This window comes from Aquarana catesbeiana, linkage group LG03 (assembly GCF_042186555.1).
Source record: "Aquarana catesbeiana isolate 2022-GZ linkage group LG03, ASM4218655v1, whole genome shotgun sequence".
NCBI classification, from domain to species: domain Eukaryota; kingdom Metazoa; phylum Chordata; class Amphibia; order Anura; family Ranidae; genus Aquarana; species Aquarana catesbeiana.
The window spans coordinates 293,005,521-293,029,183 of NC_133326.1; the positions used below are offsets into that span (position 1 = coordinate 293,005,521).

Consider the following 23,663-nt stretch of genomic DNA (forward strand, 5'->3'; position numbering starts at 1 on the left):
CTGCTGGAAGGCAACATTTTTTTTTCTAAGTCAGATGTTTCTGAACTGTGAAATCTGGTTACAAGTAACCTGGATACTGTTGGGTGTAGCCTGAGATGCCAGTACAGCAGGTTTACCCAGCAGGGGCTATGTAACTAAAGAATGCATATCAGAACCTTAATTTGGAAGAAAGAAGGAGTCATGCATACCCCCTGGCGGTGGAGTATGGGATAGCAGAGCTTTGCTTTAAACCACCTGGTGTAATGAAGATTAAAGTGCCTGATTACCATGGCTGCAAACAAAGCTTTAAAGACCAGCTGCTGTTGGAATGTTGACCTGGGTCAAAGCAGTGGTTCATGGACTAATGCTGCCCCTAGTGGGGAGACTACAGCATGCTTCCTGGAAGATGAGCAGGAGAAGAATATACTTCCTGGTGATTAGGAAGGATGGCCTCTTATGGATTTTTCATTGTACAGAGGACTAGACAGGTGGGGAGAGGGTGTTTGTGTGAGTGGTGTCTGAGTGAGCTTTAAAAGTAATGATCAGCTAGAGTTCTTTCTCCTTTCCTTGGAGCCAAGCCAGCATACAGAACCTGAAAGGAAGGGCTTACGGTATTGTATCACCCCTGCTCTTTTATTTCATATGCTCTGTAGTATTCTCTTAGTGTTTCATGTTAATATTTCTACTTTCTTTGTAAATAAATGAGATCTGTGCAGTGTGTTTATTTCTATAGCTAACATTGTTAGTATATCATCATCATTAACCTTATTAGAGCTTTGATAGACTAGCTATACTATAATACACAATAATACATGTTTATAATAAATAGGGGAAATCCAAAACCACCCCATATTTATTTCAGACCCCCTACTTGTAACTATAACAAGGTAAGGGAAGTCAACCAGGGAATTCTTAAAGTGGAACTTTACCCAAAAAAGTTTTCGTTTAATAGTTTTGAATAGAGTAAGGAAGGATTAGAACCCCTGTCAGGATATACTGCATTAAGAGTCCCTGTTGGGGATATTACTTTGCTTCCTGTCTGGTTAAAAAAAAGGTTTCCACGGGACAAAAAGTAAAGTGAAGTCTCTCTAACAGCAAAAATGACAGAAGTAAAAATCCTTTTTTTAAGTTAAAGTAGAAGTATGGGAATAGTTTTTTTGGGGGAGAATCATACTTACCTAGGTGGACCCATCCATCCCCCACCTGGCTCTAAGACTGAGAACCAAGCGACCAAACACAACCGATCGCTCTGTTCTCACAGCTCCCTGAGCAGAGTGCTGCTGACTGTGAGTCACCGACTCTCTGATCTGCCCCCCGCTTTCACTAGAGGCTGAGCTGAAATGCCAGTCAAGGCATGTGGGCGGATCTCAACCATATGGTCGTAATCTTTCCAGAGCCTGGACCGGCTCTGTGATGTCAACCAACAGTGGGTTTCAGTCCGCAGTCTGCTAATAATGGACCAAAGGAGTGCAGAACAAATTGCACTCCTGTGATCCACAGAAGAAGTACAGCCAACAAGCTTTAGCTGTACTTCTCCTTTAAGGAAGGGGATGCTAGAACCTATGTCAGGTTTCTATCACTGTTGAAGAGTTTCCCTCACCCCCTGTCTTATAAAAGGCTGTCCCCCAAAATAGAAATCTCTCTAATAAAGTCCTGGATAGCAGTAAACCTGACAGAGGTTCTAATCTTTCCCCTTTTTTTTCAAATCTTAGGCTGGGTTCACACTTATGTGAAATGGATGCGGGTTTCCTGCATCTAATTTGCATAGCAGGAGATTGTGCCCGGCTCTCTATGGAGCCGGTTCACACATCTCTGCAGTGGCTCCAGTGCAAATTGCACAGAAGTGCTGTGCATCTTTTGGTCTATTTCAGGTCCAAATTCAGACCAAAATTCAGGCTGAAATTGGACCTAAAACGGTGAATGGAGACACATTGATCTCATGCTGTGAATCGCTGCGTGAACCGCTGCGTGTTCCAGTGTGAACCCGGCCTAATAGTTTTTGGTACAGATGCACTTTGGGACAATGCAAAGAACAGTGATTAGAAAGCTGTGGTGTGTTTTGAGCTAGAGTGGTTAAACTTAAAGTGGTTGTATACCCCTTTTTTACATTTTTACCTACAGGTAAGCCTATAATAAGGCTTACCTGTAGGTAAAATGAATATTGGTTTAGGAGATATACATGGTTTAGGGGATAATCACCCTGCATGCAGCCGTTGATGTCAGTGGCGTATGCGCAGTGAAGGTCCAGCAAAGGTCCGGCATATTGTGCTGTAACTTGCCGGAATGGAGGACTCCCACACACTTGCGAACGCAGAAGAAACGCCAAGGGGAAAATGTCAGCTCCCTCGTTTTTGACCTGCATGCGATGCGGGGGCTTCGTTCTAAGGTAAGTATTTCATTATGAGCTAGTATGTGATGCATACTAGCTCATTATGCCTTTGCCTTACAGGTTTTTTTTTTTGCGGGTATAACCGCTTTAAATTAGTTGTAAAGGCAGAAGGTGCTTTACCTTCATGCATTTAATGCATAAAGGTAAAAGACCTTCTGAGTGCAGCCTCCCCCCCAGCAACCCCCAATACTCACCTGAGCCAGATCTCGATCCAGCGATGTGCATGAGAGCCCAGGCTCTCTCAGTGCTCCCACTTCTCATTGGCTCAGAGCAGGGGTCTCAAACTGGCGGCCCTCAAGCTGTTGCCAAATTACAAGTCCCATGAGGCATTGCAAAGCTCAAAGTTACAAGCATGACTCCCACAGGCAGAGGCATGGTGGGGCTTGTAGTTTCACAACAGCTGGTTGGCCGCCAGTTTGAGACCCCTGCCTTAGAGACACTCATTGGCTCCCGCTGCTGTCAATCGCAGCAAGTGAGAAGGGAGCAAGGGGCAGGGCCAAGACTTATGGACACACAGATGTGGCTCGGGAGCAAGCATGCATGAGTACCCCCATAGCAAGCAGCTTGCTATGGTGGGCACTTAATGAGGAGAAGGGGCCAGGAGTGGTGGTGGGGGACCTGAGAAGAAAAGAATCAGGGCTGTTCTGTGCAAAACCATCCCAAAAAGCAAGGATAGCGTGCCACAAGTTTGTGGCAGTATTGAATTGTAAGCCTGTTAACTTGCTGCACATTTTCACTGACAAGTTGTACACTTGCAGAGCACTTGAAGCTCAAGTTCTAGTTGACACATTTCTAATTAGTAGTAAATTTGCTTGGCAAGTCTCTAGCAAAAGCAAAGTTGCAGTGGTGAGTCTACATGAAAAAATTCTCCAAGTCTACAGCATGAAAATCCAGTCACAGTGACCCCTGTGGTGGGATGACTATTGCACAGCATAACTGAACTAGAACTTGCAGCAGACTTGCAGAATGTTTGCAAAGAAAGTGGTTCTGGAGTCATGCAATGAGGACTTGCTCCAATTGTGCAACAAATTTGTAAAGCTTAGCAAGTCTAGCAATAGCCTATCAATCATTTTCAAACTTGCAGCACAATTGCTTGCTATCTGGGATTTCACAGAGCAGGTAAGTATAACATATTTTGTTATTAAATAAATAAATTAATAGATAAACCTTTAGAATCACTTCCAGGATTTTAAATCTACTTATTATATGGACTGAGTTCTTCATAGTTGCTTTAACAGAGCAGGTTAGCATAGCTGTAGAGATAGAGGTCTATTGAAGTGCAGTTGTGGGCTGGATCCCCAGCTACTGAAAACAAATTCTGGCTAAAATCCTCTGGCATTTATTTTATTACATCACCCTATGAACACATACATATCTTCATATTTTCTTGCTTCAGGCATAGGAGTCTTCACCATACTCATGTAATGCAGATTCTTAAGATTGAGCTTAGTATTATAAGGTGTAAAATGACTGGAATGGGAGTTTAAAACGTGTCATGTACAGTATTATAAATAACTATCCTACTTTCTTTAGTTTGCAAGGCTCTGGCATGAAACCTTCTGATGTTAAAAACAATCCCGAGCAAATGTGTTCTTTACTGAGTCCAGTCTCAAAAACATTTCACACACAAGGCATGATGTGCATGCCCCTATGCTCGCTTTTTCCCACCAGAGTCTATCCAAACTTTATTTATATCAATAATTTCATCCAAAGCTGTGGACTTTTTAACTGTTTTATATATTCACATAATCATTATTTTGGAAGGTGAGCCACAGAACCAAACCACTGGCCTAGAAGCCCTCGACATTATTTTATCTTTCGCTACATTCATAGGCTGTTGATATAGTAGCACTATGTCAGAAATTTCTGTCACTCTTGAAAATTAAGTCTCTCACAAAACCTTGTAAGAGTCCTTATAAAAGAGTCAACTCTTCAACATCCATGCCTGTAAACTGCTAGCTTCCCTCACAATCAGGGATCCTAGTCCCTATCCTACTTTTCTATAAAGAGATTAGCTACTATAAACCTAAGCAAAAGAGCATTCCTTTTTTTTTTACCCAACATGTTTCGCCATATTAAACCATGGCTTCATCAGGAGTACAAAACATACATAAATGTGCTCAAAGTGTGCTTAAAGTGCTTGTGTCCCTAAAAACATTTTTTCAAATAAACCAATATCTTTTTGGACCCCTGGTCAAAAAGTTTGGTTTATTTGAAAATTTTATTTGGGGGTACAAACACTTAGAGCACATTTTTTTACACATTGTTTGATGCTTCCCCATCTTGCCAGAGTTAGAAAAAATGTTTTTCCCCACCAACTTAAGTAGCCGATTTCATATATACTGTACATACATCTTTGTATTCTAAGGCTACAGACAAACATTTTCTTTCACAGTGCTAGTTGTGCAGCATAGACCTTTAATGTTTTACTAAATTGAACATTTAATCTCCCACACACCAGGGCCAGTTTCTTTATTAATAAGCCATGGGATGGAACAAAATGTAATGTTTACATTTTTGCTGCTGACCTAAAAATGTACAGATTTTTAGAAACTCAACAGGGCACTGACACATTTTAAAATGAACTCAACAAAGCAGAAACATAGGCTGTTACATAACAAAGATAATACTAAGGCAAAAATTAAGATTTACACTATTAATGTAAAGACTTAAGATTTACACTACTTTTTGGCATGTTGTTACATACAAATATATTTTCAAAAGCCAAAATCTTATTTTTTTTGTGGTTTTGGCAGTTGAGCACATAACGTGCAAATACCCCAGTTTGCATAAAAAAAATTGTACCTAGAAAGAAACACACATTCATTCATACATTATTGATGACTATTATACTTTGTGGATCAGATGTGAGAGTGATGGGAAGTCAATCAAACATGTTCTTTTTACTGAATCAGGGCAATGGTCTATTGCCCTCCAATCATAAAATATAATAAGGCAAGGTAAGAATGTGGCACTACTTATTCACTATTGTGCAAGCTAAACAACTCCCTAAAACCAAGCAGCAACAGTAAAAACTAATACGACTGTAGCATGTACAAAACAATAGATACAATGTGTGATTCAAGTATAGTGATAAATCCCTTATCCCTAACCCAGGGGTCTCAAACTGGTCACCCTCCAGCTGCTGTGAAATGACAAGTCCCATCATGCTTTTGCCTGTGGGAGTTATGTTCTAACTGTCAGCCTTGCAATGCCTCATGGGACTTGTAGTTTCACAACAGCTGGAGGGTCGCCAGTTTGAGATCCCTGCCCTAACCACTAGGCTACATCCTGAAAATTGGAACATAGTTTTTAAGCACCACATTGTAAAAAAAAAAGGGTTTGAAGATGGTTCATAGTTAACTAGAGGAATGGAGACAATGTGATGTCTCATTTACAATGAAAATGTGTACTTGTTCACTTGGAAAAAGAAAAGTCTGAAAAATATGAAACCTGTCTTGTGTTTTATTGTTTTAAATATATAACACAAGTAACTCATCTGATTCTCTATATCTTTCAACTCTTGTGTACTGCCCTTCCTCCTCATCCCACTTCTCCTCATCCCACATCTTTTACCACCAGTCTACATTAGTTCATATTATTGTAATTTTATTGTACTCCAATGTCCTTCATGCTTCTAAAAAAGGTTTAGGAAAAAAAAGAAGCTTTAAACTTACTATGATATCTTTTGTGGGAGTGGTCATGATGTTCATGATAAATGAGTGATTGTAAACCTATTTTTTTTTTAAATAACAAACATGTTGTACTTACCTGCTCTGTGCAGTGGTTTTGCACAGAGCAGCCCCAATCCTCCTCTTCTCAGGTCCCCCGCCAGAGCTCCTGATTCTTCCTCTTCTTAAAGCCACTTCCTATTGTGGCACATCTGTGGGCTTGATCCTGAGCCACGCTGCCTGTGTTTAAAGACACAAACAGTGCGGCTTGGTCCTGCCCTCTGCTCCCTTTTCATGAGATTTGTTTGACAGCAACAGGAGCCAATGGCTCCTGCTACTATAAATCTGCCCCGTGAGGAGAGAGAAAGAGCAGAGAGCACCACTTCTCTCAAACACAGCGCTGGATCGAGAATGAGATCAAATAAGTATAAGGAGGTGCTGGGGGAGAACTGCACACAAAAGGTTTTTTACTTAAAAAAAACCTTCTACCTTTACAACCATTTTAATGCTACAGCTCCCTTTCTCTGGTAATGTTTTTAAGACACATCTGACTCCTGGTCTAATGATGAGAAAGATGTGGCACTAGATAGGAGGAACCATCTTAGAGATTACAAGGGGAAAAATTAATTGGAAATGGGTGGTGCTGAAGATAAGCCGCTGCACAATATCAGCAAAGACATGAGAATCCAGAAGCAGTGCATCCTTAAAAGTGAATATCTATGGCGCTTATAATGCCACTCTTGCCTCTAGCTCATTAGGGACAAATATCTGTGGGAGCTTGGGCAGTGGCAGTGGTGTTATGAGGGAATATTACACCTGCAATGTATTTCCCCCATTACCAGGTCACATTTATATTGTAAGCATGTGCAAATAAAGGCTTAAATGTTTTTACTTCAGACTTTAGAAAGCCTAGGTGATGCCTTCACACTGTGCAAAGAGAAAAGTACAATGGACAACAATGGCAATCTCATTCCTCCTTGTCATAACTGAAGCTTCCATTCATAAATCAAAGCTAATCCAATATTGCAATTGTCTATATTACCCAGTCATCCTCTAGCAAAAAAAAAAAAAAAAAATCTCCATTGCCTGTTATAGCAATAATGAAGATGAAGTTTAAATTACAAGCTAAAACATAATTGCCCATCCAAAATGAATGGCCAACTTCAACAGCACCAGAGACTCTCTGTATTACTCATTCTTTTACTTTTCCATTTGCTTAAAAAATCCATGATGAAATGTCTGAAAGGAGAACAGTATTATGCTCCTAATACGTAGTTCTTTTTTGTCATCTTAATATTCACCAAGATGTTAGTGATGCCACTGCTATATCAGCTAATCAATCCAATTCAAACTCATTTGATAACAATAAGTATTCTCATCCCTGGCAGAACAATCCAAGCTGATAATTTGGTCACCTTGAGCTGCTTGTCTTCCCAAATAGGGGGAAAGGGAAAGTAAAAGCAACTTGGTTAGAAGCAGCAACAAAAGAACCCAAAAGCATCTCAAAACGGATCCTAAAAACAGTGCATCTAAAAACATGCTGATATTGTTCAGCTAAATAGAACCTAACAATATTGTCTCTGCCCAACATTTCTCACAAAGCAATGATTCTTGCCAGATAGGCATGCAAAACTGATATGTGGAGTAGCAGCGGTGATGAAAACCAAGGGCAGTGTTCTTTACAGAGTGGATCAATGTTCAGAAGCAGTTATGATAAAAGTAGGAACTGGTAAAACTTTGATAAACCTACCATCCAAGTTATTTCCTTCTTTCTTCTCCTTTATGTTTTTCTTAAAAAGCCACTATACATCCTCAACAGTAGAGATGAGCCGAACACCCCCCGGTTCGGTTTGCAGCAGAACATGTGAACAGGCAAAAAATTTATTCGAACACGTGAACACCGTTAAAGTCTATGGGACATGAACGTGAAAATTCAAAAGTGCTCATTTTAAAGGCTTATATGCAAGTTATTGCCATAAAAGGTGTTTGCGGACCCAAGTCCTGCCCCAGGGGACATGTCAGGGGACGTTGCCATAAAAGGTGTTTGGAGACCCAGGTCCTGCCCCAGAGGACATGTCATATCAATGCAAAAAAAAGTTTTAAAAACAGGCGTTTTTTCGGGAGAAGCGATTTTAATAATGCTTAAAATAAAACAATAAAAATAAAAAGTTCCTTTAAATATCGTGCCTGGGGGTGTCCTTAGTATGCCTGACAAGTAGCGCATATTTCCCATGTTTATAACAGTGCACACAGCAAAATTACATTTCTAAAGGAAAAAATTTAATTTAAAACTGCTCGTGGCAGTAATGCATTATCGGATCCTGGCGATATAGATACAAATACTAAAAATACAAACAAAAAATGTTGTGGATGTCCCCCCCAAAATCCATACATGGCCCTTAAGGTCTGGTATGGATATTAAGGGGTACCCCGCACCCAAATAAAAAAAAAATGTTGTGGGGGCCCCCAGGTACTATATACTCTGAGCAGCAGTATATATACTATATGGCCTGCCCTATATACTATGCAGAAAATTGGGCCTTAGGTGTTGGTGGTACCAGAACACTGTAAGCCCTCACAGTTATTCTTGTTGGGTGCAGGAATGGGCCCTGCTGTGAAATATTATATCAAGAATTGTAATTACATGACCCTGTTAAACAGGGGCAGAAAAATTGGGCCTTGGGTGGTGGTGGTGCCACAACACTGTAACCCCTCACGGATACTCTTGTTGGGCACAGGAATGGGCCCTGCTGTGAAACATGACTGCCAGTTTCTTGTCCTTCTGTGGCACCCCCTCTCTCTAGGCTCACATTATTCCCTTCCACTTTATTCCCTTCCTCAACTTAGGAACCAACATCGGAGCCTTCAAATTGCTGTGCATCCTCCAGCACCATATAACCGTCACTGTTGTCGAATAATTCTGGGGCCTCCTCCTTGCATGATGATGGGGCTACCAGAGAAAAGTGACTGTGGACAATGAGCCAGTGGAATAAGCCACCTTGGCAGCTACTTTGGAGGGCAAACTACTCTGAGCCTAAGTGATAGAGGATGAGGAGGATGAGGACAGCTTCATTATCCACTCCACCAACTCTTCTGCATGTTGTGGCTCAATAACATGGCCAGCAGCAGCAAAAAAGGGCAAGCGTGCCCCACGGCCACCTGCAGAAGATGCACCATGTCCACGACCACCAGTGTTGACTGAAGACACAGAGGCCGCATAGCCTCTTTTAGTGGCCTGTGAGCGTCTGCCTCTCCTTGGTGGCCTTCCGGACATGATGTATTTTTTGTTTTGCAACACCACACTACACTGTATTAGATACTGTGTACACCACCAGAAGTGTATTAGAAAGTGTACAACAGCTGCACTGTATTGTATACTGTGTACACCATCAGAAGTGTAGTAGAAACTGTGCACACTGTATTAGATACTGTGTACACTGCCTGCACTGTATTAGCAACAGTACAACGGCTGCACTGTATTGTATACTGTGTACACCACCAGAAGTGTAGTAGAAACTGTACACACTGTATTAGATACTGTGTACACGCCTGCACTGTATTAGCAACTGTACACCACAGAATGCACTGTAGATATAGGCTACACTGAATGCAGAGTATATATATATATATATATATATATATATATATATATATTTATGGTTGGAGCCCTATGTCCGATATGGACATAGATAACATTTATAGTTAACATAAACCTTACCATCGGAAATAGACCTGGAAGTGTGGACTTACCATATGAAATGGACCTGAAAGTGTGCCTTGGTCTAATGGCCGGTATGCCAAAATAAGGGGGCATACCCTGGTTTAAGAAATGATTATTCTGTAAAGAGAAATGAATAGTTGAGAAATGCTGTGAAATGGGGATGGGAGGGTGGGTATCGCGCACAGGAAACCGACAAGTACCACAGGTGAGCGGGCTGCTTAAATACGCCCCGGGCTCCTCCCATAAATTCAGGCCATCATACTGGCCTTCCTACTTATGGTTGGAGCCCTATGTCCGATATGGACATAGATAACATTTATAGTTAACATAAGACTTACCATCGGAAATAGACCTGGAAGTGTGGACTTACCCTATGAAATGGACCTGAAAGTGTGCCTTGGTCTAATGGCTGGTATGCCAAAATAAGGGGGCAAAAACATTCAGGTAGGGTTATAATATTTTATTGGTTTTCAGTTATTCATTGAGCCAATTTGGAAAATGCCTGTGCCATCTCTACTTGAGGATTGGGGATATACCGGGCGAAGCAGGCTGATTTCCACCTGCCTAGTCTTTTGATGACATGGTCTGGGACCCCGTGGCGGGATGCTGCGGAGGCTGCTCCTATACGAAAGGCGTGTCCAGAGTACTGACTCGGGTTAAGGTGAAGATTGCGGAGAAGTATCCTTATGTGTTTCACAAACTGACAGGCGCTTAAGGGTTTAACTGGGAATGGTAGAAGAGGACTGGTGTCCGGTTGTTCAGGCAGGAGTGACAGGAGACTGTTGAGTACAGTGACTGGACACCAGCTGTTATTGGTTTTGTAGAGGTGAATGTCCACTTCAGAGCCTGTTTGCTGGGTTTTAGAAACCTCGAGGTGAAGGACGAAATGATCTTGGTAGCGAACCTGCATAGTACTTGGTCTGCGGGGTTGTTACAGGTGAACTCGCCCAGTCGCAAGAACTTGTAGTAAGCCAAATATATGGCTGCTTGTAGGACCGTGCTGGGGAGAAGACCGAATGGAGAAGTAGCCAGGATGGTCGACATATCCCTGAAGATGGGCCCCGTAATGGGTAAGCGCTTGGTGCTAATCACTGGTTGTTGTTTCTGAATGCCCCTTAGGATGGCTCGTATAGCGTGTGATGAAAACAGTGAAGATTTTGCGGGGTCTTCAAGAGTCAAGAAATGTTGTATGCCGGCTAGGTATAGCTGAATGGTATTGTAAGATAAGGCCAGCTGAGTGTGGCAGAATGAAATGAAGGCCAGTACCTGTTTGACATCTGTTGGTCCTTTGCAGCAGGGTGTCAGGAATTTATTGAATGCCTTCCAAGCTGTCTGGTAGGCTTTGAGTGTGTTATGGGAGAGTGAATGATTGATGAGCTGTGTTGCTCCTTGTAAATGTTGAACTAGTCCAGGGTCAGGTGTGACCAGAAAGGGATAGGGGCTGACACTGGATCGGCTCAGGGAACCTGTTTGAAAAAGGAGGTGTAATTAAAATGTGACAGTGCGTCAGCAGCTAAATTGTATCTGCCTGGAATAAATGAACAGTGGATGTTAAACTGATGCTGTAAAGACAGTTGTACCAATCTGCACAGGAAGGACATGACTGCTAGGGACTTGGACTTGCCTTTGTTGATAATGTCTGCTGTGGCCTGATTGTCGGTGGTGAAGACCACAGTTTGCCCTGTCCAATGATGACCCCAGAGCTGTGCAGCTGCCACTATGGGATAGAGTTCGAAGAGGGAAGATGTTCGGGTAAAGCTGGGTATCAATAATATCTGTTGAGGCCAGGGTCCTGAAAACCATTGGTGGCCAAAAATTGCCGCGAAACCTGTGGAATCTGCAGCGTCTGTTGCCACCTGGGGTGAAAGGGCTGAAACCATGGGTATAAATAGGGATATGCCATTCCAGGCGGACAGGAATTCCTCCCACATAGGTAGGTCCGCTATTGCTGCGGAGTCTAGATTCAGGATCTGATCGGGGTCTTGTGTTTCTGACAGGAATCTCAGCAGACGTGACACGAAGGTGCGGCCTTGTGGAATAATTCGCATGGCGAAATTAAGCATTCCCAGGAGACATTGCAACTGCTTTTTGGTACAACCCTTGGTGTGGGTGAATTCGTGAAGGACCGCCCTAATGCGGGTTAGTTTGTCGAGGGGGAGACTGGCCTGAATAGAGCGGGTGTCTAAATTGACCCCGAGAAAGGTGATGTTGTGTGCTGGGCCATCGACTTTGTGCTCAGCGATGGGAACATTGAGATTTCCGAATACCACTCTGAGTTTGTCGAGGTCTCCTGGGGGCCTGCTGGGTGGTTCTATTAGTAGGAAGTCATCCAGGTAATGGATAACTTCTTGGCACTGAGCCTTGTGTAAGAGTATCCAAGCGAGGGACTGAGCGAATGTGTTGAAGAGCCAAGGGCTACTCTTCGAACCAAACGTCAGTTTTGTGGCAAAATAGTATGCCTCCTTCCACTTGATGCCATGCCAGCACCAGCTTGAAGGCATCTGAGATGTTGGCTTTGGAGAGCCAGGCACCTGTACCTACTTTGATGACTGCTTGGATTGCCATGTCCATGGAGGAATATTTTAGGGAGAATTCTTCGGAGGGGATCAGGGAATTGAGACTGGGAATGTGGGAAGAATGAGGCGCAGACAGGTCGTACACCAAACGTAATTTATTTGTGAACTTGCCCTTGACAAGCCCAATAGGGCTGACTCTCCAAGTGCTGAAAGGGGGCTGAGTGAAGGGGCCTATAATGAACTCTCTGTCTACTTCTGCCTGTAAGAGCCGATCTATGGCTTATTCGTCAATGGCTGCTGAACGAAGATTCCCACATTCGTAGGTACTGTGGGGTAAAGAAATGAGGCCGGTGTGTGAAACCCTACTGTGAACCCCTGGATGAGGTAGGAGGCTAGGGAGGGGGTGGGGTGGGAGGTGAGGTAGAGTCCTAGCCACCCGATGTTGATCTGGCTTAGTCATGCCCTCTTTTGTTGTTTAACTTCGCACAAGTTTCTTGGGTGCACTCTTTGGCATAAGGAGCAGATGTGGAGTAGGCGGCACTGACTGAAGTTGCAGGAGCCATAGTTGTAATTATTGCAGATGGCTGCCCCTCCCACGGTTCGGACTGGGCATCCGAATTTGTCCACCTGAGGCGTTTGTTCAGGGGCCGACTGACCCTGAAGTGCACCGGAGCTGGAGGGAAATTCGAAGGGACGTCTGATTGTCGCATTGGCGCACCAGGTGGCAGTGTGAGTGGAGGACTGGCAAATTGCACACAGGGAAGAGCATAAGCCGGCAAAATGGCGGCAGAACAGCTCTGTGTCCATGAGACTCCAGTTTGTTGTTGTTTGAAACTGTGTGAGCCTGGCTGCCGCCTTTGCGGAAAAGGAACGGTGGTAGTCGTAAAAAGAAAATCCTCCATACTTGTAGCCTAAGTCTACTACCATATGGAGGTATAAGTCCAGCTCTTCCCTTCTGCTGGGAGCAGCTGAACACAGGACATCTCTCAGCATGCCAGAGGCCAGGGTGAACTCTGGGACGGATAATTTCCGGTTCAGTCTGGGGTCTTTGGCTTTAAGGACCACCAATATGTCACCCCAGGTATAGGCCTTATTTTCTGCCAGATTGTGGACAGAAATCAGGAGAGAGGCCAGGTTGACGTCCCTGCTGTCCAAGATGTCCTTCCTGATGCTGGTTGGCACCAAATGGGAGGGGTAGACAATGGGGCTCCAGCCTGTGGTACCTGCAGGAAGGGGTGTTAAAGGTTGGGTTACGGTTGGGTCGGGAATAGCCGCGGTCGGCCGAGCCTCCAGGAGTGCCACTCTGGTTTGTACGTCCGTGACTGAGGTAGAGTGGGATGACACCAGTGAAGTTGTGAGTTGGCCGAGGATATCGACTGGAGAGATGCCTGCTGGGTACTGGGTCCTGCTGCAGCTGGTGGGGGGAAGAGGAGCTTGAACAGCTCGCCTTTCCTGGCTGTAGCGGGGAAGGGCACGCCTCTGCGTCTTAGCTCTGCCGTCAATTTGGGGATGGTCCATCCTCTGAGGGACTGCACGCTGCCGCTCTCTGAGACCAGAGAAGGTGACAGGGGGGCTGTGAGGTCTTCGCTGCCGGCCTGGGACATGGTTGATCTGGTAAGGATAACCTGTCCTTCAGATCATGTTTTTTGGTTGACTGTAACCTATTGGGGGTGACATGAATTTCAAGTTTGCTTTGTTTCCCTGAGCCATACTTACCTGACTTGTTTTTCCCTTTTTTTTTTTTTTACCTAGGGGGATATCGTCCAACCTGGTGCAGGGTGGACCTACTGAGCTTTGACTGACCTGGTGGAAAATGAAAGGTGATAATTCATGAAGGGTTTTGCTGGCTAACTTGAAGCAGTGATTTGTATGGTGATTTGCAATCTTAGTGACAACGAAATGATTTGAAATGTTTGCCTTGATTATGAAATGAGTGAAATCTCTTACCATGACAGAAATCTGGCTCGGTCGTGCTGTGACTGCGACCGACCGCGAACCGGGCTCTGAAGCATGTACTGAAATGAGGCAATCGAAAAACCATTGGTGCACACCGGGATGAATCGGTGCATGTTTGATGCATCTGGATTCAAATCGGAGCACAGTATGAAACAACGAAATGACAGAAATGTTTTTCACCTTGACCGAGGCTCGAATTGGTTGTGCCTCATTTGTGACTGGCAACGAACCGAGCTCTGGTATAGGTATGCAAACGGCCGAAATAACTGGGGCATTCCGTAACAAATCGGTGCATCTCGGATGTGACTGGTTTCGAAAACGGTGATGCCATGTGAGAGTGAAATGTAATAGTTGCCATGACAGAGATGCGGGTCGGTTGCCTGATATCTGTGACTAGCTACGATCTGGACTCTGGAGCATGTTTCAGAAATGAGGCCTGGGGCATGCTGTAACGAATCGGTGCATCGGGGATGCGACTGGATTTAAACCGGAGCACGGTAAGTGCAGGTGTAACAGATTGTTGCCATGACAGAGGCGCGAATCGATCATGCCGCTGTTTCGACTGACTGCGAATCGGACTCTGGAGCATGTACTGAAATGTGGCAAATACCTGGGGCACGCCGAGACGAATCGGTGCATTTCCATGCGACTGAAATTCGTATCGGAGTGTGATATGTGGCAGTGAAATGATACCATGACAGGGGTACGAATCGGTGAATCGTAACGAGCGTCTGATAATGAACGTGACTCTGGAGCATGTACTGAAATGAGGCCGTAACTACTGGGGCACACTGGAACGAATCGGTGCATCTTTTAGATGCGACTGGATTCGAATCAGAGCGCGGTAAGTGACTGAAATGAATGAAATGATTCGAAATGGTTGAAATGTTAGAAATGCTTAGAAATGTTCAGAAATGAGAAATGATTTGATATTGAACTGATGTCGACAAGAAATTGCGACATTGCGAATTACAACGGTTGTCTACTTGCGTGGTAACAATTTAGCCAGTCCTGAAATGAAGCGATGTCTACGTCGCTGTGGTTTTCTCAAATAACGAGAAATGGTAACATAACGATAGTGCGAGTGGTATGCATTGCGGTTACGTTTGTGAAATTTGCGAGTGATTCGTAAGTTTGATATCACGGTTTAGTGACATGATATCTAACAATGCGTGAAAACAAAAGTCCGACGGGACCCTACCTGCGACAGCCGAGCCAGGCGCGTGGTACGAACTGCGAATCGGTAACACGGACTTCAAAACTCTCGAGCACGGAATTGTGAATGCGGGAACTTGCGAGACAAGAACTTGCGGACGCTGGTATTCGAATAGTCGGCCTAGTGACGTATATCGCGCATAGGAAACCGACAAGCACCACAGGTGAGCGAGCTGCTTAAATACCCCCCGGGCTCCTCCCATAAATTCAGGCCACCATACTGGCCTTCCTACATATATACTAGACTGTATATATATATATTAATACACCGCCTGAAGTGTATTAGAAACAGTACACCATGGAATGCACTGTAGATATAGGCTACACTGGATGCAGAGTGTATATATATATATATATATATATATATATATATATATATATATATATATATATATAAAACACCTAAGCAAGAGGCACCACTAACCAAATACTGCCATGAAGACCAAGGAACTCTCCAAACAAGTAAGGGACAATGTTGTTGAGAAGTACAAGTCAGAGTTTGGTTATAAAAATTATCCAAATCTTTGATGATCCCTAAGAGCACCATCAAATCTATCATAACCAAATGGAAAGAACATGTCACACCAGCAAACCTGCCAAGAGACGGCCGCACATCAAAAATCACAGACCGGGCAAGGAGGGCATTAAACAGAGAGGCAGCACAGAGACCTAAGGTAACCCTAGAGGAGCTGCAGAGTTCCACAGCAGAGACTAGGGTATCTGTACATAGGACGACAATAAGCCGTACGCTCCATAGAGTTGGGCTTTATGGTAGAGTGGCCAGAAGAAAGCCATTACTTTCAGCAAAAAACAAAATGGCACATTTTGGCTTTGCAAAAAGTCATGTGGGAGACTCCTAAATTGTATGGAGGAAAGTACTCTGGTCTGATGAGACTAAAATTGAACTTTTTGGCCATCAAAGAAAACGCTATGTCTGGTACAAACCCAACACATCACATTACCCAAAGAACACCATCCCCACAGTGAAACGTGGTGGTAGTAGCATCATGCTGTGGGGATGTTTTTTAGCAGTCAGGACTGGGAAACTGGTCAGATTTGAGGGAAAGATATATGGTGCTCAATACAGGGATATTCTTGAGCAAAACCTGTACCACTCTGTGTGTGATTTGAGGCTAGGACGGAGGTTCACCTTCCAGCAGGACAATGACCCCAAACACACTGCTAAAGCAGCACTTGAGTGGTTTAAGGGGAAACATGTAAATGTGTTGGAATGGCCTAGTCAAAGCCCAGACCTCAATCCAATAGAAAATCTGTGGTTAGACTTAAATATTGCTGTTCACAAGCGCAAATCATCCAACTTGAAGGAGCTGGAGCAGTTTTGCAAGGAGGAATGGGCAAAAATTCCAGTGATAAGATGTGGCAAGCTCATAGAGACCTATCCAAAGTGACTTGGAGCTGTGATAGCCGCAAAAGGTGGCTCTAAAAAGTATTGACTTTAGGGGGGTAAATAGTTATGCACATTGACTTTTTCTTTTATTTTGTCCTATTTGTTGTTTGCTTCACAATAATAAAAAACAAATCTTCAAAGTTGTGGGCATGTTCTGTAAATTAAATGATGCAAATCCTCAAACAATCCATGTTAATTCCAGGTTGTGAGGCAACAAAACACGAAAAATGCCAAGGAGGGTGGGGGTGAATACTTTTGCAAGGCACTGTAAATTATAAATAGTAAATAGTATAGCATCTTGGTCCTTGCCTGGTCTCAAATGTCCTATCAAAAGACTGGGCTGCAGAGCTGTTGTCATCCCCATATGTAGTAAATTGCTCATAATATGGAAGATAAGAGTAACCTTTATAAAAATAAATCAATCTTGCGTACATGACAACTTTCAGTTGCCCTAGTGAAGGAAAATGTTTCTGTCGCATGACCAAATCTTGAATTGAGTGTATTTTAAAAGATTCCATAATATCTGTTTTCAATTAGACAGATAACCTTTATCAGGTAAATGGGATCAAGATTATATGTGTACTCTAAGTTCATGACATACAGGTTTCTGACCAATAATGGGTGGCTGTAGTCCTTTTTGGTACAGATGCAGTATATAAGCACATAGCTAATGTAATAAATATGTAATAAATATAACAGCAAATACAATACTTCCAGAAAAAAAAATATTCCATGGTATTCTCAGTCTTGATTAGATAAACACACAATAAAACTCATCTGTTCTAGGTAGAAAAAAGGAGGCAATGCTTTTCAAAGAAGTAATTTCCACAAACGGAACTGGGTATTTCTTTTTTATACAAATATTTTGAAAACACCTCCCTATGCATTTATTTTTTTTTAATTGAAGTTGCTCTTTTCATATAAAAATATAAATTAAGCAATAGAATGCAATGTAATATTAATGACCATGTCATAAGATATATGTTAAAAATATTACTATTGACTGCTTAGAATTTATGAATATTGAGGAATTACTGTATAAGGTAATCTGTCAAGAACTGCAGTCCTGTTGGAATGAGACTCCTTGCATGTATGTATATGCTCTCATATGTTCGCACATGTAATGTTTACTGCCAATTTGTGCATAATCATTCATGTGTTTATAGTTAAGTGCATACTAATAATTAAGTAGTAATTATTATTAACTAATAATTAAGTTTGATTCTTGTTCTATTACCCCATATAAAAATAATATGCCTGTGTTCATATTTAATACAAATAACCTGTTTCTCAAAGGAATTTTACAGTGGGGTGAGCATATTTTCCTTTTTTATTTATTATTGGCAGCACTAAAATAATACAATTAAATGTGTGTACTCATTTAGTCAAGTAAAAATGAAATATTGCATATTAATATATATAACACAGTCTTCACACAGCCAGCAGGTGGAGCTCTAGTTTCCTTTTTCATATGTGAAGCATTGTATCATTCTCAGCTAGGCTGAGAATTGGGTTGAATAACTAAAGCAGGGTTATAGTTAAGTGCATACTAATAATTAAGTAGTAATTATTATTAACTAATAATTAAGTTTGATTCTTGTTCTATTACCCCATATAAAAATAATATGCCTGTGTTCATATTTAATACAAATAACCTGTTTCTCAAAGGAATTTTACAGTGGGGTGAGCATATTTTCCTTTTTTATTTATTATTGGCAGCACTAAAATAATACAATTAAATGTGTGTACTCATTTAGTCAAGTAAAAATGAAATATTGCATATTAATATATATAACACAGTCTTCACACAGCCAGCAGGTGGAGCTCTAGTTTCCTTTTTCATATGTGAAGCATTGTATCATTCTCAGCTAGGCTGAGAATTGGGTTGAATAACTAAAGCAGGGATATGCAATTAGTGGACCTCCAGCTGTTGCAGAACTACAAATCCTATGAGGCATAGCAAGACTCTGACAACCACAAGCATGACACCCGGAGGCAGAGGTATGATGGGACTTGTAGTTTTGCAAGAGCTGGAGGTCCACTAATTGCAGATCCCTGAACTAAAGGATTAGAAAATATTCATTAGTAGGAATGAAATTAGTAAACAAGATGAGGCTGTGCACTTTAAATACCCAATAATATGCATGGGAAATTAAAAAACATGTTTGCTGTGCTGTCTATTTTGGTACATCATGGTGCTTCCTTTTTCATGCATTAAATGTTTATAAGTAAAAAAAAAAATGTATATATAATAAGTATAAAACAATAGTTTAAAAACATATAAACTTAAACGAAAGCTAAAATACAATTAACCCAATAATATATAGTCTCATTTGAACTTGACTCTAGCATTTGTTTGTTAAAACTTTGCTTGAATTGAATTTTTATCTTTGGTTGTTATACTTGTAATATCCATCATTATATGTAGTTTTGATTCTGGACCACTTATGCTAGCAACCTATGTTTGATTCACATAGTACTCTCATTTAAATGATGTAGCTCCTTTACCAGATTTCCTGTCATGCATTTATAATGTTTTAATCAGTGCTATTATAATAACTATTATAAAAATGTCTTTCTTTTAAATGAAGATTTGATGCTAAGAAACCTAAGAAACATGAAATATAGCTAGGAGTACTATTAAGTAGTTTCAAATGATATCATATAACAAGAGGTAAAAAGAAGATTAAAGCTAATTTACTTTAATATCACTCATATGCCACTTATTTAAAGTTAAGAAAGGAGATCCATGAGGCATTATGAGCACATAATAGTCTAACTGTCTTTTTTAATGTCAAATTCATGAGAATTTAGAAATGTAACAGTTTGAGCTTTTCTTACATTAGTAGTTATGACACCCATCAGTAAATGATTGCCCGTATGACTGGCACCTGCTATCATGAAGGTCTAATTTAATACAAAGGGACTGATGTATTAAAAGAGTAATTTACTCACTTTGTTCCCTGAAGATATGTTAACTTCAATCACCCAATCATGTGTAAAGGAGCCATATTTTAGTAAAACAAAAATATATCCATGGCCTTCATGGTCAGGAGCTCAAAGTAAACTCAGGTTTACTTATTTAGGTGAAAAATATACTTTTCTAGTAAATAACTCCCAGAGACTATTGGACATACTATATGTAAGGTCATAAATCCTGAAGAGCTCTTAATGCACAAAGACAGACACTTTGACTTCTGACAATAAGTATGATTGCCCAGTATTGCCACTCCAACTATTTTAGGCAATAAGAAACAGGTCAAAGTATGCTATGTGAGATTAAAGGAATGCTGTTTTCATGGCATACCGAAGTATAAGAATTGGGTATAAAATTTCTCCTTTCAGAATTCTATTATTCTGCTCTATTGCTTGCAGAATCATTTGTTTGACTGCTTTATTTAACTAAACAAAAACTAAATTTAATTAGAAATGCACTTAGAAATGGATGACACACCTTTGATGAATACATATTGCTAAGTACATCTGCATCTAGTGTTTTCATCTCTTCTTCTGAATCTATAACAAGAAAAAAAACATAAAAATATGCAAAATGATATCTATAAAATCATGTACAGTTCCAAACTAATACTAATAACTACTAAATAAACAACATTTTATAATATTGATTTACAGGTTTATACTGGTTAGCATTCAATATATATTACTTACAATAATTCTGCACCTTTGTTAATAATGGTACTTAGTTTCCCCCAGTAAGCACATGTTATTTAGCCCAACTAGTGAGCTACATTGCTTGTATGTAAATGAACATTTCAGCCAGTGCAGTGTCATAGGTAATTTACCTATACCACGCCCTTTAAAATATGTTGAATTTTACTGCTAAAAGTGCAAATATGCTGTGCAAAGAGTATGTGCTCATCAGTTTAAGTAAAACCATATTTCAATTCTATGATTTATTTTATTTTTTTCATAAGGAAAAGTCAAATGTAAAGTGCAGTAACCTATAGCGACCAACAAGAAAACATCTTTTAGTTATCTCGATACAGTTATGCTCTTTACTACCCTAGCTTGACAACCTACTAAGGCGAAATATTTATAATTATTACGTTAGAACACAAATATACGGGTGATTGATGGCAAGGAAAACTGGGAAACAATTAGGATGTTTACCATAGTAACCAAATTCCTCATATTTGGACGTTAACCTGATTTTTAGCTATGGTCAACAGCTCCATTTTGTCTCAGAACATTTTTTATAAATCAGTCTTATCTAGCCCTTTGGAAACTATACACATTTGCCTTACGTTCACCAAAACGTGCCTCCAATATTCACTGTATCTATGGTGGGGCAAAGGTAACTTTAGCAATTGGTAATTGTCAGCAAATGTGGTTTTAACAGTTGAAAGTACAGATGAATCTAAATAGTAAATGTCCTTTAAAAATGTGTCAAATATTTCCCCAAAAAGTTTAAATGCACTGAATTTCACTTTGGCTGTAATGTTGTGCTATGTACTTGTAAATTGAAGAATTATAATACGAACAATGTATGTATTGTCCATTTATTCAGCTGTTTCATGTGAAATCTAACAACCTAAATAGAAGTTTATGTTTGCCTTGACTGCTCATTTCTTTCTACGCTGCTGCTTAGGAAATAGATACTAGCCAGTAGTCTTATAGAAAAAGATACCTAATTACAAGGAGACAATTATTCCAATTTTGTCCTATGGCATTCTCATCTGCTCTGTTGCAGTGCAATTAATGGGTAAAGGATAAGATACTAATGATTTATATTCACCTCAGAAGCCAAGAGGTACAGCACCTAACAACATTTCTCTAGTATAGTTTCAACAGCAATCAGGTTAAGCCAAAAACTGTGATAAAATTACAAGCTTTTCTTTGGAATATTGACATATAACATTCTCACATACCTTTAAGACATTAACATTACCATAACAGTGCACATGCTGTTTTGTGTCAACTAATCTGGTATGTTAAATTACACATTCTCAATCTACAATGCATATTTTGATTGGAGTGCAAAATGAGCAATGATCTGTTACCCAATGTTCACATGTTAGACTGCAGAGATCCAAAGTCGCTGAATCACTACTACCTCCGCTGGCAGATAGATACCAATTAGTCAGTAAATTCACTTTAATTAGTAATGGTTTAATAATTTAGTCCAATACTGATTTTACTTTGTTTTTTTGGTAGATGTTGGAAAGCTGAGTAATCCACTTGCTTTTTATCCCTTGGGTAGTGAGGTGGTCAAAATCTTAATAGTGTAGTTTCCAGCACTGCTTCCCTTGAAAACTCACTTCTCCTGTTGTACTGTCCTGTCCTGTCCATGGTATAAGGAAAACTAAATAAAGGAAGCTTATGAGTGAATATAATCATTAGCACCTACGGAAAACCAACATATCACTTTTAGCTGGTAGCATACTCTTATGCTTTTGTCTATGGTTAGATCCCGATGTACACGGGCATGCTTGATGTTACTAATGAGTTCTCTCTGTGCTAGGACGTTATGCAGTTGATAGATTTTGCCTGCTAGAAAGAAAGTTCAAGAAATATATGTGCATTTGAATAATTAATCTCCTGGATAGCTCAGGTAGATGAAAATAAAGTTTTTCAGCCACAGCTTATCTTTCTTTGCATCTGCAGACCCACACCAAAACGGGATGAAATAACTATGAGCAGAAAGGTCCATGGTTGTCAATTATATTAAGTACTTTTTCTAAACTAGAATGGGCTGCAGGCTTGTCAGAAGTGATTTTTGTGTGCATAACACATACAAAAAAAAAAGCTAGTAGTCTTTACCTCCCTGTATAATTTATATTACTTCAGTATTTTGCAAGAAGGGTAAAGGTTCTAACACAAGTTCACTATAAGCCACAGCACTTTTTTCATATCTATTTATGTACCTAACCAGCTGTATTTTCATGATGCTTTCATGCAAGCTGTTTCACGATACACAGTTCTCATTTTTGTCATGGCAAGCAGCAAGCTGTATATTAGGTACAATCTACTATGGGAAACTACACTATGTCTTACGAGGCAAGTTACTCATAAAAGCATACATTCATCATCTGACACATGTAAAACACAGAGGGCACAATACTGCATAACAACAAAAACATTACTAAGATATATACTAGCTTGCAATATTTTGCTGCTCAGCTCTATCATGTAATAAGCAAGCAGAGATAGTCACAGAAACATAGTAACAGTGTAGAATAGTAAGTCTGTACACTACCTGTGCACATCCCACAGCAGGTAAAAGCAAGAAGCATCAGACACACCAGCTGAATCCTTAGTCCAGGCATCGTGAATGATTTAGGAAACTTTAGTCCATTCAAAGACAGAAATGCAGTTGAGACTAACAGATCTTCTCTTTCTCAGTGCTGTGTACCATAATGAGAGTGCTGGATCCACCTCGAGTATATAAGCAGTGAAATGATGTCACAAGTCTACAGGAGAGCACTTTGAATATATCCCAGCCCACCTCTGTCAGCCCTTGCTGCTTCATATAGCATCCCCTCATTGCGAACAATATGACGCACATTGGTAATGGTGATTTCTGTCTGTGGACGTAAACACAATGACGTCCTGGGATTCTTATCTAGGGCAAAAGTAGTTCAAATGAATCTCCTGTCATTTTTTATTAGTCATGTTTCAAAGCTGGCAATTAATACTTTGCAAAATAAAAATAACTTGAATGGAACTCAATAGTAGTGCACACTGTGAACAGTTTATCTAATGCTGCTAACACTGATGATACTATGCTTTGTCACGTCATTGTTCTGTGATCTGAGAAAAAAAACTCTTTCTCAAAAATATATTCTTT

The 23,663-nt window shown here is 40.8% G+C and overlaps 1 protein-coding gene across 1 annotated transcript in view; it reads right to left on the reverse strand.

Annotated features, from left to right (window-relative positions):
• The window catches only part of NTS (neurotensin), a 64,658-nt gene extending 41,394 nt beyond the window's left edge, over positions 1-23,264 (reverse strand). The window contains exons 1-2 of the mRNA XM_073620210.1: positions 23,073-23,264; positions 20,310-20,371 (exon numbers count right to left, since the gene is read on the reverse strand). Coding sequence (XP_073476311.1) covers positions 20,310-20,371; positions 23,073-23,142 — 132 coding nt within the window. The 5' untranslated portion in view covers positions 23,143-23,264. The remainder of the gene's footprint in view (positions 1-20,309; positions 20,372-23,072) is intronic.
• Between the last annotated feature and the right edge of the window lie 399 nt (positions 23,265-23,663).